The sequence below is a fragment of the Nerophis lumbriciformis genome, linkage group LG12, assembly GCF_033978685.3.
Source record: "Nerophis lumbriciformis linkage group LG12, RoL_Nlum_v2.1, whole genome shotgun sequence".
NCBI lineage: Eukaryota > Metazoa > Chordata > Actinopteri > Syngnathiformes > Syngnathidae > Nerophis > Nerophis lumbriciformis.
The window spans coordinates 40917180-40933162 of NC_084559.2; the positions used below are offsets into that span (position 1 = coordinate 40917180).

General features: G+C 39.7%; 1 protein-coding gene across 2 annotated transcripts in view; it reads right to left on the bottom strand.

Moving 5' to 3' along the window:
• tjp2b (tight junction protein 2b (zona occludens 2)) overlaps positions 1-15983 on the bottom strand; it is a 173611-nt gene that overhangs the window by 40482 nt on the left and 117146 nt on the right. For both annotated transcript variants that reach the window (XM_061986585.2, XM_061986586.2), the window contains exons 11-14: positions 12369-12519; positions 12194-12302; positions 8178-8397; positions 2197-2381 (exon numbers count right to left, since the gene is read on the bottom strand). In XM_061986585.2, the coding sequence (XP_061842569.1) occupies positions 2197-2381; positions 8178-8397; positions 12194-12302; positions 12369-12519 (665 nt within the window). The remainder of the gene's footprint in view (positions 1-2196; positions 2382-8177; positions 8398-12193; positions 12303-12368; positions 12520-15983) is intronic.

The following is a 15983-nucleotide window of genomic DNA, read 5'->3' on the forward strand; positions in this document are numbered from 1 at the left end:
CATACTAACAGGTATCATTTGGCAAGTAACAAAATATTTGGCGCTGAGGTATACCTGCAAAAGTAGCAAAAAAGCTAGCATGCTAATATTAGAATGCTAACGATTGTTAAAAAAAAATACAGAAAGTCTTCAGCTAGGTGGCATGTAGGTGCTGGTGCCAGCAAATCAGTCACAGTTTGTACACATACAAAACCCAAAACCAGTGAAGTTGGCACGTTGTGTAGTTCGTAAATAAACAGAATACAATGATTTGCAAATCCTTTTCAACTTATATTCAATTGAATAAACTGTGAAGACAAGATAATTAATGTTTGAACTGAGAAACGTAATTCTTTTTTACAAATAATCATTAACTTAGAATTTAATGGCAGCAACACATTGCAAAAAAGTTGGTACAGGGGCATAACAACACTCAGTAAATGTTTGGGAACTGAGGAGACCAATTTTTGAAGCTTTTCAGGTGGAATTATTTCCCACTCTTGCTTGATGTACAGCTTAAGTTGTTGAGTTCAACAGTCCGGGGTCTCCGTTGTGGTATTTTAGGCTTCATAATGCGCCTCACACTTTCAATGGGAGACAGGTCTGGATTACAGGCAGGCCAGTCTAGTACCCGCACTCTTTTACTATGAAGCCACGCTGGCTTGGCATTGTCTTGCTGAAATAAGCAGGGGCGTCCATAATAACGTTGTTTGGATGGCAACATATGTTGCTCCAAAACCTGTATGTACCTTTCAGCATTAATGGTGCTTTCACAGATGTGTAAGTTACCCATGCCTTGGCCACTAATACACTCCTATACCACCACAGATGCTGGATTTTGAGCTTTGTGCCTATAACAATCCGGATGATCCTTTTCCTCTTTGTTCCGGAGGACACGACGTCAGACCACAGAACACTTTTCCACCTTGCATTAGTCCATCTTAGATGAGCTTGGGCCCAGCGAAGCCGGCGGAGTTTCTGGGTGTTGTTGATAAATGGCTTTGGCTTTGCATAGTAGAGTTCTAACTTGCACTTACAGATGTAGCGACGAACTGTAGTTACTGACAGTGGTTTTCTGAAGTGTTCCTGAGCCCATGTGGTGATATCCTTTACACACTGATGTTGGTTTTTGATGCAGTACCGCCTGAGGGATCGAAGGTCACGGGCATTCAATGTTGGTTTTCAGCCTTGCTGCTTACGTGGAGTGATTTCTCCAGATTCTCTGAACCATTTGATGATATTAAGGACCGTAGATGATGAAATACCTAAATTCCTTGCAATAGCTGGTTGAGAAATGTTGTTCTTAAACAATTTGCTCACGCATTTGTTCACAAAGTGGTGACCCTCGCCCCATCCTTGTTTGTGATTGACTGAGCATTTCATGAAAGCTGCTTTTATACCCAATCATGGCCCTCACCTGTTCCCAATTAAGCCTGTTCACCTGTGGGATGTTCCAAATAAGTGTTTAATGAGCATTCCTCAACTGTCTCAGTCTTTTTTGCCACTTGTGCCAGCATTTTTGAAACATGTTGCAGGCATCAAATTTCAAATGAGCTAATATTTGCAAAAAATAACGTTTTCCAGTTCGAACGTTAAGTATCTTGTCTTTGCAGTCTATTCAATTGAATATAGGTTGAAAAGTAATTGCAAATCATTGTATTCTGTTTTTATTTACGTTTTACACAACGTGCCAACTTCACTGGTTTTGGGTTTTGTAGATGAATAAACATTATTCGCTTCTCAATTATATTTCAATCCAGCGGGAGCATGACAAAAACTACATCTTAAAGAAGGGGGGGCATGACAAAAACTTCATCTTAAAGAAGGGGGGGCATGACAAAAACTTCATCTTAAAGAGGGGGAGGGAGGCATGACAAACACTCCATCTTAAAAAGAGGTGGAGATGACACGACAAAAAAAATTGCACTGGTTTTGGTCATGTGGGCTGTCCAAAGGATGATGCGCGGGCCACCCACTAAACGCAAGTGTTTTTTATGGCCCTTAACAAAAATCTATCAAAAATAGATCGAGTGAAAGCCGTCATGTAATGAGAAAAAGATGACATGTTTACCTTAATAATGAAGAAGAAGAGTGTTTTTAAAACATATATGGATAATGTTTATTTGACTATTTCATGATGACTTACTTGATGATGTCACATGCATGCCCCCCGCCTATGACCACCAGCAGATGTGTAATGTTTGGATTTCTACTCACCCTCTCGGAGGACCACACGTTCATACGATGGAAAGCGTGTGGCCAGAGTCTGTGAGGCAACATATTCGCAGTTCTTCCGCAGGTCTTTTCGCTTTAAAGAACGCTGGCCTCGCAACCGCCAAAAATCCGCTCGATCGCCACCAATGACCTTTTGGGAACTCTGAACACTGGCCATCTGTTCCGCTCTGACAGGAAGGAAACGTGTACACCTTAGAATTAATACTGAGACAGGAAGCAAACGTAGACCTTAGAAGAAATACTGAGACAGGAAGGAAACGTGTACACCTTAGAAAAAATACTGAGACAGGAAGGAACGTAGACCTTAGAAGAAATACTGAGACAGGAAGGAAACGTAGACCTTAGAAGAAATACTGAGACAGGAAGGAAACGTAGACCTTAGAAGAAATACTGAGACAGGAAGGAAACGTAGACCTTAGAAGAAATACTGAGACAGGAAGGAAACGTAGACCTTAGAAGAAATACTGAGACAGGAAGGAAATGTAGACCTTAGAAGAAATACTGAGACATGGGTCATTCTATTGTTGTGCTTAGGCAAGGACAGGCGAATAGGCCAGATTCACATCTGTGCAAGATGACAACCATCTGTGGCGTTTTTTTTTTTTATCATAAGTTCAAACTCATGGGGCGTCACGGTGGCAGAGGGGTTAGTGCATCTCCCTCACAATACGAAGGTCCTGAGTAGTCTTGGGTTCAATCCCGGGCTCGGGATCTTTCTGTGTGGAGTTTGCATGTTCTCCCCGTGACTGCGTGGGTTCCCTCCGGGTACTCCGGCTTCCTCCCACCTCCAAAGACATGCACCTGGGGATAAGTTGATTGGCAACACTAAATTGGCCCTAGTGTGTGGATGTGAGTGTGAATGTTGTCTGTCTATCTGTGTTGGCCCTGCGATGAGGTGGCGACTTGTCCAGGGTGTACCCCGCCTTCCGCCCGATTGTAGCTGAGATAGGCTCCAGCGCCCCCCGCGACCCCAAAAGGGAATAAGCGGTAGAAAATGGATGGATGGATGGAAGTTCAAACTCTAGGTTATGATGGCTCATTACGATTTATGGTTTAATCACATTACAAAAAAAAGTGATTTCTAATGTGAACAATTGGTCCCTGAACTGCACACACGCTGCTCACGGAAGTAAACAATTCTAGTCGGTGTCACTCCTGGCAATTTGCCAAGAATTGTATTCAACCAGAGTCAACATTTTCTAAAGCAAATTGATTTGGGTGTCCTAACTTTTTCCACTGAGGGCCGCACACTGAAAAAATCAAAGAATTTTGATATTTGTCATTTTCAAAATCATTATAATATATACAATATATCTTTTTTAACTTTTAGGGTTCCCCTCGGGTTTGGTCTATGGAAACCAGAAGGGTCTCAGTCATAAAAATTAAAAAAAGAGTCATATATGTATTTTTAAATCTCGAGATCAACTTACCGTAAAATATCTGTTGATATAAAGTCTATTTTTTGTTATGTCTTATGCCCTTTTTCTAACAGAAAACGCTGTTTTTATGGCAAAAACACAAAACATGCAACATTTTTCCCTAAAAAAAATGTGAAAAAAGTGGAATATTTGATGTGAAGTAATTGGTCAATAATTCCTAACAACATTGTTTTTTTTTCATTATTATTTTTTGAGCAATGGCAGTTTAAATAAATAAAAAAATCACACTTAAATTCTCGCTGTTTTGACTGAGTTGGTATTAGTAGGAGTCAAAATGAAAAGTGAAGCCATCCCTGTCTCGACGCTACATTACTCACAAGACGTTACTTGTACAATATCGTCAGAGTCAGCATTTATTTGGACTTTCACTGGTGCCATTTTGGAACTGATGTCATGTTTTTTGCACACGCATGTCACTTCACATTGCCTTCACATTCGACATACATAAAAGTCACATATGTTTTTGATAATGTGAACGACGACATAAAAAGGTTGGATTTAACACAAAAATTGGAGTTTGGCATCATTCCCTGCAGGCAGTGTGAACGTAGTATTAACGGTCGAGAGAGAATTCAGCATGCTGTATTTGTCCTCCTAGCAATCCAGTAATCCACATCCACTTAAAAAATTGAAACATTGAAGTAATATAATAATCCATAAAGTTGCTCTGAAGCAAAAGGGCATCCACTGACAGGTCTCTGGTCGCTGTCTGACCTCATTTCATCAAAACACTCCTTGCTTAAATGCAACATGCTAATTGATGTATATGCTATATTTGATATGATATACCATTTAAAAAGTCTGAAAAATAAAAATAAATAATATTATTTCCAGAAACACAGTGATGGATGTGTGGTTTACAAGAAGATGACACAACAACTGCATTGCACTGCAAACATAGTTGACTTGTTTACGACTTACAAACCCTGTTTCCATGAGTTGGGAAATTGTGTTAGATGTAAATATAAACGTAATACAATTATTTGCAAATCCTTTTCAACCCAAATTCAATTGAATGCACAACAAAGACAAGATATTTGATGTTCAAACTCATAAACTTTATTTTTTTTTTGCAAATAATAATTAACTTAGAATTTCATGGCTGCAACACGTGCCAAAGTAGTTGGGGAAAGGGCATGGTCACCACTGTGTTACATGGCCTTTCCTTTTAACAACACTCAGTAAACGTTTGGGAACTGAGGAGACACATTTTTTAAGCTTCTCAGGTGGAATTCTTTCCCATTCTTGCTTGATGTACAGCTTAAGTTGTTCAACAGTTTGGGGGTCTCCGTTGTGGTATTTTAGGCTTCATAATGCGCCGCACATTTTCAATGGGAGACAGGTCTGGACTACAGGCAGGCAAGTCTAGTACCTGCATTCTTTAGTATGAAGCCACGTTGATGTAACACGTGGCTTGGCATTGTCTTGCTGAAATAAGCAGGGGCGTCCAGGGGAACGTTGCTTGGATGGCAACATATTTTGCTCCAAAACCTGTATGTACCTTTCAGCATTAGTGGTGCCCTCACAGATGTGTAAGTTACCCATGCCTTGGGCACTAATACCCCCCCATACCATCACAGATGCTGGCTTTTCAACTTTGCGCCTATAACAATCCGGATGGTTCTTTTCCTCTTTGGTCCGGAGGACACGACGTCCACAGTTTCCAAAAACAATTTGAAATGTGGACTTGTCAGACCACAGAACACTTTTCCACTTTGTATCAGTCCCTCTTAGATGAGCTCAGGCCCAGCGAAGCCGACGGCGTTTCTGGGAGTTGTTGATAAATGGTTTTCGCCTTGCATAGGAGAGTTTTAACTTGCACTTACAGATGTAGCGACCAACTGTAGTTACTGACAGTGGGTTTCTGAAGTGTTCCTGAGCCCATGTGGTGATATCCTTTACACACTGATGTCGCTTGGTGATGCAGTACAGCCTGAGGGATCGAAGGTCACGGGCTTAGCTGCTTACAATCAGTGATTTCTCCATCTTCTCTGAACCCTTTGATGATATTACGGACCGTAGATGGTGAAATCCCTAAATTCCTTGCAATAGCTGGTTGAGAAAGGTTTTTCTTAAACTGTTCAACAATTTGCTCACGCATTTGTTGACAAAGTGGTGACCCTCGCCCCATCCTTGTTTGTGAATGACTGAGCATTTCATGGAATCTACTTTTATACCCAATCATGGCACCCACCTGTTCCCAATTTGCCTGTTCACCTGTGGGATGTTCCAAATTAAGTGTTTGATGAGCATTCCTCAACTTTATCAGTATTTATTGCCACCTTTCCTAACTTCTTTGTCACGTGTTGCTGGCATCAAATTCTAAAGTTAATGATTATTTGCATTAAGAAAAAATGTTTATCAGTTTGAACATCAAATATGTTGTCGTTGTAGCATATTCAACTGAATATGGGTTGAAAATGATTTGCAAATCATTGTATTCCGTTTATATTTACATCCAACACAATTTCCCAACTCATATGGAAACGGGGTTTGTAAAAGCAGATGTCGATAAAAGACTTCCCTGCTGTGAGATGTCACATGCTGTTGCTGGTGTACAACCTGTTGTGCTCATAAAAATGCATTTTTTCACATATTTATTTACACCAATTACCAAATATTCCGGACTATAAGCCGCTACTTTTTTCCTACGCTTTGAACCCAGTGGCTTATAAAACAGTGCAGCTAATTTATGGATTTTTCTTCGCAAACGACCATAATGTTTTGTATTGAACAAACAGTTTTAATATATGGTGGCAGAGACACTGAATAAGTGTGTTATTGTTTGTGCTATGGCGCCATCTTTTCGATGAGTTCGCTCACTGCAGGTGTTGCTGCCGGTTGAAAATGTACTTCCTGTTTACCGGAAGTAAAACGCCCATAGTGTTTCTGCTCGAAAGGATTCTTCAACACTCGAAGCAACATTTATACGTTTTACAATATAGTTAAAACTATTTGTACTTACTAAACCGTCCCATGTGTGATGTCTGCAGGAGTGTTTTCATGCATATTTGTACGTGCTATCGTAATGTAATGAAGCTGTCTGTTAGTATTATTAACTTACAATGGCATTCTGTTTGTATTGTTTTAGTTTGATCATATTACGCCTATACTGGCTCACCTGCACTGGCTTCCTGTGCACTTAAGAAGTGACTTTAAGGTTTTACTACTTACGTATAAAATACTACACGGTCTAGCTCCGTCCTATCTTGTCGATTGCATTGTACCATATGTCCCGGCAAGAAATCTGCGTTCAAAGAACTCCGGCTTATTAGTGATTCCCAGAGCCCAAAAAAAGTCTGCGGGCTATAGAGCGTTTTCTATTCGGGCTCCAGTACTATGGAATGCCCTCCCGGTAACAATTAGAGATGCTACCTCAGTAGAAGCATTTAAGTCCCATCTTAAAACTCATTTGTATACTCTAGCCTTTAAATAGCCCCCCTGTTAGACCAGTTGATCTGCCGTTTCTTTTCTTTTCTCCTCTGCTCCCCTTTTCCTTGAGGGGGGGGGGGCACAGGTCCGGTGGCCATGGATGAAGTGCTGGCTGTCCAGAGTCGGGACCCGGGGTGGACCGCTCGCCTGTGCATCGGCTGGGAACATCTCTGCCCTGCTGACCCGTCTCCGCTCGGGATGGTGTCCTGCTGGCCCCACTATGGACTGGACTCTTACTATTATGTTGGATCCACTATGGACTGGACTCTCACAATATTATGTCAGACCCACTCGACATCCATTGCTTTCGGTCTCCCCTAGAGGGGGGGGGTTACCCACATATGCGGTCCTCTCCAAGGTTTCTCATAGTCATTCACATCGACGTCCCACTGGGGTGAGTTTTTCCTTGCCCGTATGTGGGCTTTGTACCGAGGATGTCGTTGTGGCTTGTGCAGCCCTTTGAGACACTTGTGATTTAGGGCTATATAAATAAAGATTGATTGATTGAGATTGAGTTTCATAAATTCACCAAAATGTCACTGTGGACTTATTGAGTCTGTTCCACTGATTGGAGAGCTAGCTTTCACAGCGAGTGGGTCCATGACGATGACTTCTGTTTTGTTTGATCTCCCGTTTTACTGCTGTGTGGCAGGCATTGTTTGGAAACACTTAAGGTATGTAAATAAACATTTACAAAATCTTTGTACCGGTAGACATCTGCGGTTCATGGTCCGGTGCGGCTAATATATGTAAAAATATTGATTTCTTCTCAAATTTGGTGGGTGCGGTTTAAAAACCAATGCACTCTATAGTCTGGAATTTACGGTACATATAGTACCGGTTAGAGTACCAATGAATACAGGAATCTATAAGGAATATCAATATTGGTATCAAAAAAATCTTAACGATATACTTAGACTTACTACTAGTCGTGTCAGAACGGGAGTAGTGTGTCAACAAATGTACATCAAATGAGTTTGAGATGTCTTTTGACTTTTTTCAAAGTGTCATCCTTAGCGACCAATCGACCGTATAACTACAATCACAGACAATATTTCCCATTGAAAGCATAACTAAAAGTGCAGAACCTACCTGCTCTTGTTGGGAATAATTCCCTTCTCCAGCAGCTGTTTGTCCTTCCCAACACGAACTGCCAGCCAGTTGCCAAGCTTGCCATCGTACAGCGTGTCCACCACCTTGAAGATGCCCCCCCGGCCAAAAGACAGGCTCTGAGGAATCTCTTTTTCAAAGTCAAAGTGCGTCCTGATGAAGAAGGAGTCTCCACGTCCTGACACCAAGATGTCATTATACACTGGAGGGAAAGGAAAACATGAAACAATAAACCAAAGGTCGAAAAGGTTTGTTAATAGACACACATTTGAAATGGCTTTTTTTAATTTTTTTTTTTTTAGAAAAAATTGTAAAAAATTATGACAATTTGCTAATCAATATTTTTCTGGATGGACACAGCAGTGTCAGGTCACCAGTACGTATTAATAGAATAATTTCAAAGTTACAACAGGAAAAGGGTCTTTAGTCAGTAGTTCAGTAATGTGTAAATATGGAATATTTATTTTTCTGGAGGACATCATTCCAGATTATCATAAAACTTGTTAGTAGGAAGCAGATCCTCACTTACTGTAAATGCGGGTTCAGCAATTCTAAGTATCTGTATATCGATATCAAAAATGGTAGCAATTTTCAATACTTTTGTGCGTTTACATGCTAATAAATGTTAATAGTTTAAAATTGAGCTGATAATAACTGTGCTGTCCAGTTGTTATATTTACTTTTCTTACACTTCAAAGTATCATTTGCAAGTATTATATAGTGCAGTTATACCTCCAAGGTGTTAGGTGGCAGTAGTGTATAGACTATGGAGCACTACAGTTGAATGTGTTAGACCTACACACGGAAAGATTGGGGAAGTTGCAGCACCACCTGAAAATAAAGCCAACAAAACTGAAGACAAGGTTTGCTTTGATTCATTCTTTTCAGTTTGTCCTAGTCAGGAAGTAGTCTTTGCCATTACGTTGAATGTGCCAGTCTTGTCTTTTGTTGAGTCCTATAAAGTGTTTGTACTCAGGCTGGGCGATACGGCAAAAAAAATGATCACAATTGATTTTTTTCAGATCATCCGATCTCGATTAATATCACGATTTTTTTATTTTTTATTATAAAAGCGGATTGTCCCGTCCAGGATAGTACCGAGTATATCCCTACTGTTTACTACTGCAGTAACTTGTAACAAACATTTCCATCATGTTTGATGGAGGCTCATATGCTAACATTTTGTTCATATCTATATTTGTGTTTACGAGGTATAGCACAGTACAGGTAAACCACGCTACGGTCCGTACCTGGTTTTAGGGCCACGGTTTTACTTTTGTTTTTGGTACGTTTTGTGGGGGTAAAGAGAACTATCTTTTTGCCTCTTAAAGTTTTTTTGGTTTTTTTGCTTGTCATCACAAACATTCTGCAGTAAACAAAGTATAATTGGTGTAGTGAATACAATAAGACTTTTCTTTCAAGTTAATATTTACTAAACAACACTTTCAAATTGTAAATTATTATTTGTATTCTTTAATCAATTGTATACATCAGTGTTTTATTTAATATTATTTCATATTTGTATTCTTTAATGACTTGTATACATTAGTGTTTTATTTATCATTATTTATTATTTGTATTCTTTAATGACTTGTATACATCAGTGTTTTATTTATTATTTGTATTCATTAATGACTTGTATACATCAGTGCTTCTCACCAGTGCTTTGGTAAACAACAAGCGGAAACCCAGATTGTGGAGTTTTTAAAACCCAAATTGTGTATCTTATATTTAATGAAAGTACATTAAAGTGCAGTTTGAATGTGAGGTACTGTAACATTAATGTATACCAATTCATACAATAATTACATTTTTTTTTATACACAAACAAACAAAAATAACACAAAGTGTCTGCAGAGTTTTCTTTAGAATATGTTATATCAGAGGAATTTTATCTTTGCAGACACATGAACACAAAGTCTGATTAAAAATATTTCGATATCAAAATTCCTTTTCTTATTAAATTACTGAGTGTGGTGATTGTCCCATTTGGGACCAATACAGTCACATACACCAGGGATGGGCAAACTATACAGTATGTGACCAGGGATGGGCCACATTCGGCCCGTTGGTATTTTTAATCTGGCCCGACAAATACTAGAACACAATTGAGCAAAGATCTGTTTTGAGAATTGCCACAACCAAACTGATACTGAACTTTTACGCACTGGCAAAAAAGGTGATTGATTTGATTGATTGATTAAAACTTTTATTAGTAGATTGCACAGTGAAGTACATATTCCGTACAATTGACCACTAAATGGTAACACCCGAATAAGTTTTTCAACTTGTTTTAGTCGGGGTCCACTAAAATTGATTCATGATACAGATATATACTATCAAATATATACTAACATCATAATACAATCATCACACAAGATAATCATCAGAGTATGTACAGTACATTGAATTATTTACATTATTTACAATCCGGGGTATGGGATATGGAGGGGGGGTGTTAGGTTTGGTTGGTATCAACACTTCTGTCATCAACAATCAGCATCAACAATTGCATCATCAGAAATATGGACATTGAAACAGTGTAGGATATGTACAGCAAGTAGTGGACATAGAGAGAGAGAGATAAGAAAGCATAAGAAAAAGTATCTACATTTGATTATTTACATTTGATTATTTACAATCCGGGGAGGGTGTTAGTTTAGGGTTGAAGTTGACTGGAGGTGTACTTTTATTGCGGTTTTGAAGGAGGATAGAGATGCCCTTTCTTTTACACCTGTTGGGAGCGCATTCCACATTGATGTGGCATAGAAAGAGAATGAGTTAAGACCTTTGTTAGTTTGGAATCTGGGTTAGTGGTTAGTGGTTAGTGGAGCTCCCCTTGATCAACAACATTGCTCCCACTGAAAAATAATGTAGGTGTTAACAATGCAAATGGTATTAAAGGGTTATTTGGTGTTCTGATATGATATTGTCTGACAAATTTCAAAAGCCATTGTGGCCCCTGAGCCAATCATAGACATTTTGTGAGTGCCTGCAAGTCTGCATTCAGAACAGGAGCGCTGCAGCAGATAATGAAAGTAAAGACGGTCACTAAAGCTGCTTTTAAATGTTGTGTTTAAACTTCTATGCTAGTTTTAGTCATATTTCTTTATTTTGTTCTTCTGGGCTGCACTTCCAGCTGTGTGAGGGAAGAGGCACAATGTGATTTATTACGTCGGGACAAGGCTCACTTTCGTGACGGTGGGACGGGAGGTCGTGCACACGGAGACACACACACACACACACACACACGTTTAATAAAGGTGGATTGTTCCGTGCAGGATTATACCGAGCCTTGTTGCTCCCCTACTGTTCACTACTGCGGTTACTTCAAACAGACTTTTCTGCCATGTTTAATCGAGGAAATATGTTAACAGCTGATCACCGTGATCGAACTCAAATTAACCGCGATCCCAGCCCTAGTTTGTACTGTAAGTATTGTACTTATTACACACTGGCTGTTTGATTGTAACGTGCATCATATTTGTAATTTTCATTCACAAATTTGAAGGTGTTGAAATCGCCATGTAAAATTGCTAATGCTAATCAGTAGAATTTATATGGCACCTCCAATGTAAATTAGCATTGAGCTAGCATATTTTAAAAAGTGGAGCCTCAGTTTTGAGCGCTTTCTATCAGGCTTGCTTTGTTGGCATGGAAAATTGTAACAGTATCTTGAGGCACTCTGCGACAAATACGCTTGTTTGCCCGCCAAGTGCTTGAGCCGGTGTCAAATCTGCAACCGGACGTGATGTCACGTGCCAAAAAGGTATCAAAAATGGCACCCTTTGATTTCACGTGAATGGGAATTTGGTTGGTACCAATAAAAGTACCATCCCTGCCCACAGATTTTTCAAAAGCTACAATTCCTTGTTTGTTTCATGGGAGTTTTTATTTCTTTGCCTTTTTCATCCTGAGGCCCCAGAACTTAAAGCAAATCTTGCTTCTTTGACAATGTTATTTAAAGTTTACCAACTCTTAACTTGTGTAACGTTTACCGTCTGGTTTGCTTTGAGCCAAAATGGTGACCAAATCTCCTTTTGGAATCTCCAACAGGAAGAGCACCGCTTCCTCTCGGACAACACCTTGAAAATCCACATGATTTACCTTCAAGACACAAGCAACAGGTTCTTAAAGACACATTTCAGAAGCGATAACGTCCAGACGGTCTACCTTTAGAATCTGGTCCCCAACGCGGAGGCCCTCTTCTTCAGCAGGACTGCCTTCCTGAACGCCAGCAATGAAGATGCCAACATTGTTTCCCCCTGCCAGCCTCAGGCCCACACTGTCACCCTTCTGGAAATTGACCATAAGTGTGTTTGGCCTGCAGGGACAGCAAATATCAATCATCCTGATCAATGATACTTGGCTCAGAAATTATAATACCGTATTTTACGCACTATAAGGCACACCAAAAAACCTCCAATTTTCTCCAAAGCTGACAGTGCGGCTTATAATCCGGTGTGCCTTATATATGGGCCAATATTGAGCCACAACAGGTCTCGCAACTACGGTAAGCAGCCGCGCGGTGCATGCTGGGATATATGACTGCGCAAGGCGTGCCGTTTCATTTCCATTTGTGTGTTTATGTAAAGACCCCAAAATGGCTCGTGGGAACAAGGCGAACACACGTTCACCAAGACAGGGAGACCGCGCCGGATGACATACGCCACTATCTGCCAGTGGATTGTAAATGCCTGGGCTGATATATCAGTCTCAACTGTGGTCAGAGCTTTCAGGAAGGCAGGAATTGTCACTGAACTGCTAGACAACAGTACCGACACTGACTCGATGAATGACGACTTCGACAAGACGGACCAGGCATGTTGGATGCGGTATTCGCCCAACTGTTTAATTCGGACACTGAAGAAGAAGAATTCGAGGGGTTCGTGGATGAGGAATAACTTAATAAAGTGAGCTTTACATGTTTATTTTGTGTGTTGTGTTGTGTGACATCAACGTTTGAGCAACGTTTGAGCAACGTTGAGTTATTGATATATTGTTATTGCTTTGCACTATTTCGAGTGTTACTATATTGTGATTGCACTAACGTTTGATTTACCGTAACAGTATCAGACTGTTTTTTACGTGTTTATTGAATCGAGGAAAAGTTCCCCTCCACTATGTGATATAAATGTTGCACTACATGTTATACCTTGCTGTTGTTAAAAGATAAACGAAATACCACGTCACTGACTTTACCTCGGGGAAAATAATAAAACAGCTGTTTATTAATTTTGGGAGTGAACGGAGTTGTCAGAACGCTGGTTTGTAATCTATTAATAAAGTTTGACTGACCTATCTGACTGTTTTGTTGACATTCCCTTTAGCGCAACTCCATCTATTGGATGCATAACGTAACCCCAGCCTCTACTGTAGCGTCTATTCTATGCGCCTTGTAATGCGGTGCGCCTTATATATGAACAAAGTTTTAAAATAGGCCATTCATTGAAGGTGCGCCTTATAATCCGGTGCGCCTTATAGTGCGGAAAATAAGTACAGTAAATATCAAACAAGCTAACTTCAGTCACTTGCTAAGCATGTTTATTAGATTGTGTCATATATGTTCTCAAACTGTGGTATGTGTACTACTAGTGGTATGCGGGCTCCATAGAGTGGTACGCCAAAGAATCACTTGATTAAAGTACAGTGTTTTATTTTCCTTTATTCAAACACAGTGTTACTGTTCAAACTCTGTGTAATGTTACAGTGGCCAAAATATTAAATATAACTTATTTTTTGTTTTTAATGAAAACTTAGGCCTACTATTCTGCTGTATTTGAATGTTGGTCATTGTGGTGGTACTTGAGAGCAAAATTGTTACTGAGGTGGTACTTGGTGAACCACTGATAGAGTTTGGAAAATCATGTTTTGTGGTATGCACCTTTAGAACAACTACTGTTGTTCAAAAAGAAAGAGAACCAGTCCATTTGCACGGCAGGAGAATGGCTAGGCGGGATAATAAGTTTTCTGGCATCGCATGACTAACTTTTATTCCTTTAGGTCTACCAAGCGGGAATCAAACTCTCCATTAGGGGTCGTGATACCTCCTGGTTGGTGGGGACTTAAGTAGTTATTCCCCTCAATCAAATACAAAGGAACTTATAACCTTAATTTAATGTTTTCTTCGTCTGTTTTAGCCCACGGTTCGTCTTTAGCAATTTTTTTGCACTTTTCAAACGGCGGAGAGAAAGCGACGATCCTTCTGTTACGGCTGGCAATTGGGCAGCTTCTTAAACAACAAGCGTATTTTTAGGCTTTCTTAACACCATCCTAGCGCTGCTCATAGGGTTTAATGCAAATGGCATATAAAAAAGTCTCCCTTTGAAACAGTGACGATGTCCCACACCATAGACGCCATGTTTGTTTACAATGAACTAAGGGGAAGGAGCGCTTCATTTGCTCGCCCTAACCAACCTGCAGCACGGTACAGGTAATTTTGCCTCATTGGAGCCTTTTTTTGTTTTGTTTTCGGTCATAAGAGCTATTTTTTAATGTTACCCAATTTATGGGTGTGACGTCATAACTCCTCATATTTATTGTGCATTCCTAATACCTGTCAAACCCCTGCACCCCCTAATAACCCCAAATAACTTTTACCTCATATAAAAACTGGGGCATGCAAAAACTCGAGGTACAAGACCACAGTTTAAGGAATCCACCTTGTCATGGGGCTGTATTATATGGAGTACAGCTAGTATTTTTGTTGTTTTTCTTTTGTAACAATAAGGTGACATTGGAAAAACACTGGTAAAAATAACAAATATTTATTTTAGGGCACACAACTTTCTACAACGTTTTCCAGCAAATGTACTCAGTACCTTAAAAGCCTGATCTACTAAAGGTTTGCGTGGAATAAAACATGTGCAAACTTTATAGCGCATGCAGAGCTAATCGACTAAATTCGTGCACAGAGGGTTAAGAGAGCAAAATAAAGAGTGCAATCCATTTAGCGTGTCTGTCTTCATGAATATCCAGAATATATGCTGATTATCAAAACACCCACAATACTGAAGAGAAGATGAAAATATAATCATTTAGCACAAACAGTGTGATTTATCATGAATAAAAATGTTCTGCAATCGCTGTTTTGAGCGTCGAGAAAGAACGTGCAAACAGGCAGTTGTGCAGAAATAGCTGTGACAAAGGAGACTATCGCGCTGCAGCTCATATTTGGACTGTCAAAAATAAATATATTAGACATATTGTCTATTCAGCAATATTATTTTATAATTTCATAGCTGCTGGATGACTTGAGGGGCTAATTAAAACAAACTCAACTGATGCGTTTTGGTTTCTGCTGGCGTTTGTTTTTTAATACATGTGAAAACAAAATCTCGCAATATGCATTTTCTTGCGTCTGGAACATTCCAGCGCAAGCTCGCAGTTAGTGCAAGCATCCTACAAGACACGTCTTCAGCATGCTAAACAAAAAAATGGTTTCCATTGTAGATGAACTGCAGGATTGCTTCTAAAATTCCCCAGAAAAAGTTGTACATATTATATTTGTGTGCTGCATGTTTGAAAACAACAAAACACCACAGGTGTGCAGTAAATGAGTGTCTCCATGGTGAAAGCTGCATAGTACACGCAAAAACCTCACTTAAATAAGGCAGTCTGCACAAGCTATCAATTGTACACGCAGTCCAGTAAATCACACGGCCACTAATAGTACACGCAATTTTATAGTATACATATGCTGTTTAGCGCCAGGTGTACGGATCTTAGTATATCACACCCTAGGTTCAAGACATTTAGATACATTTGATAAATAGAATCATAAATACT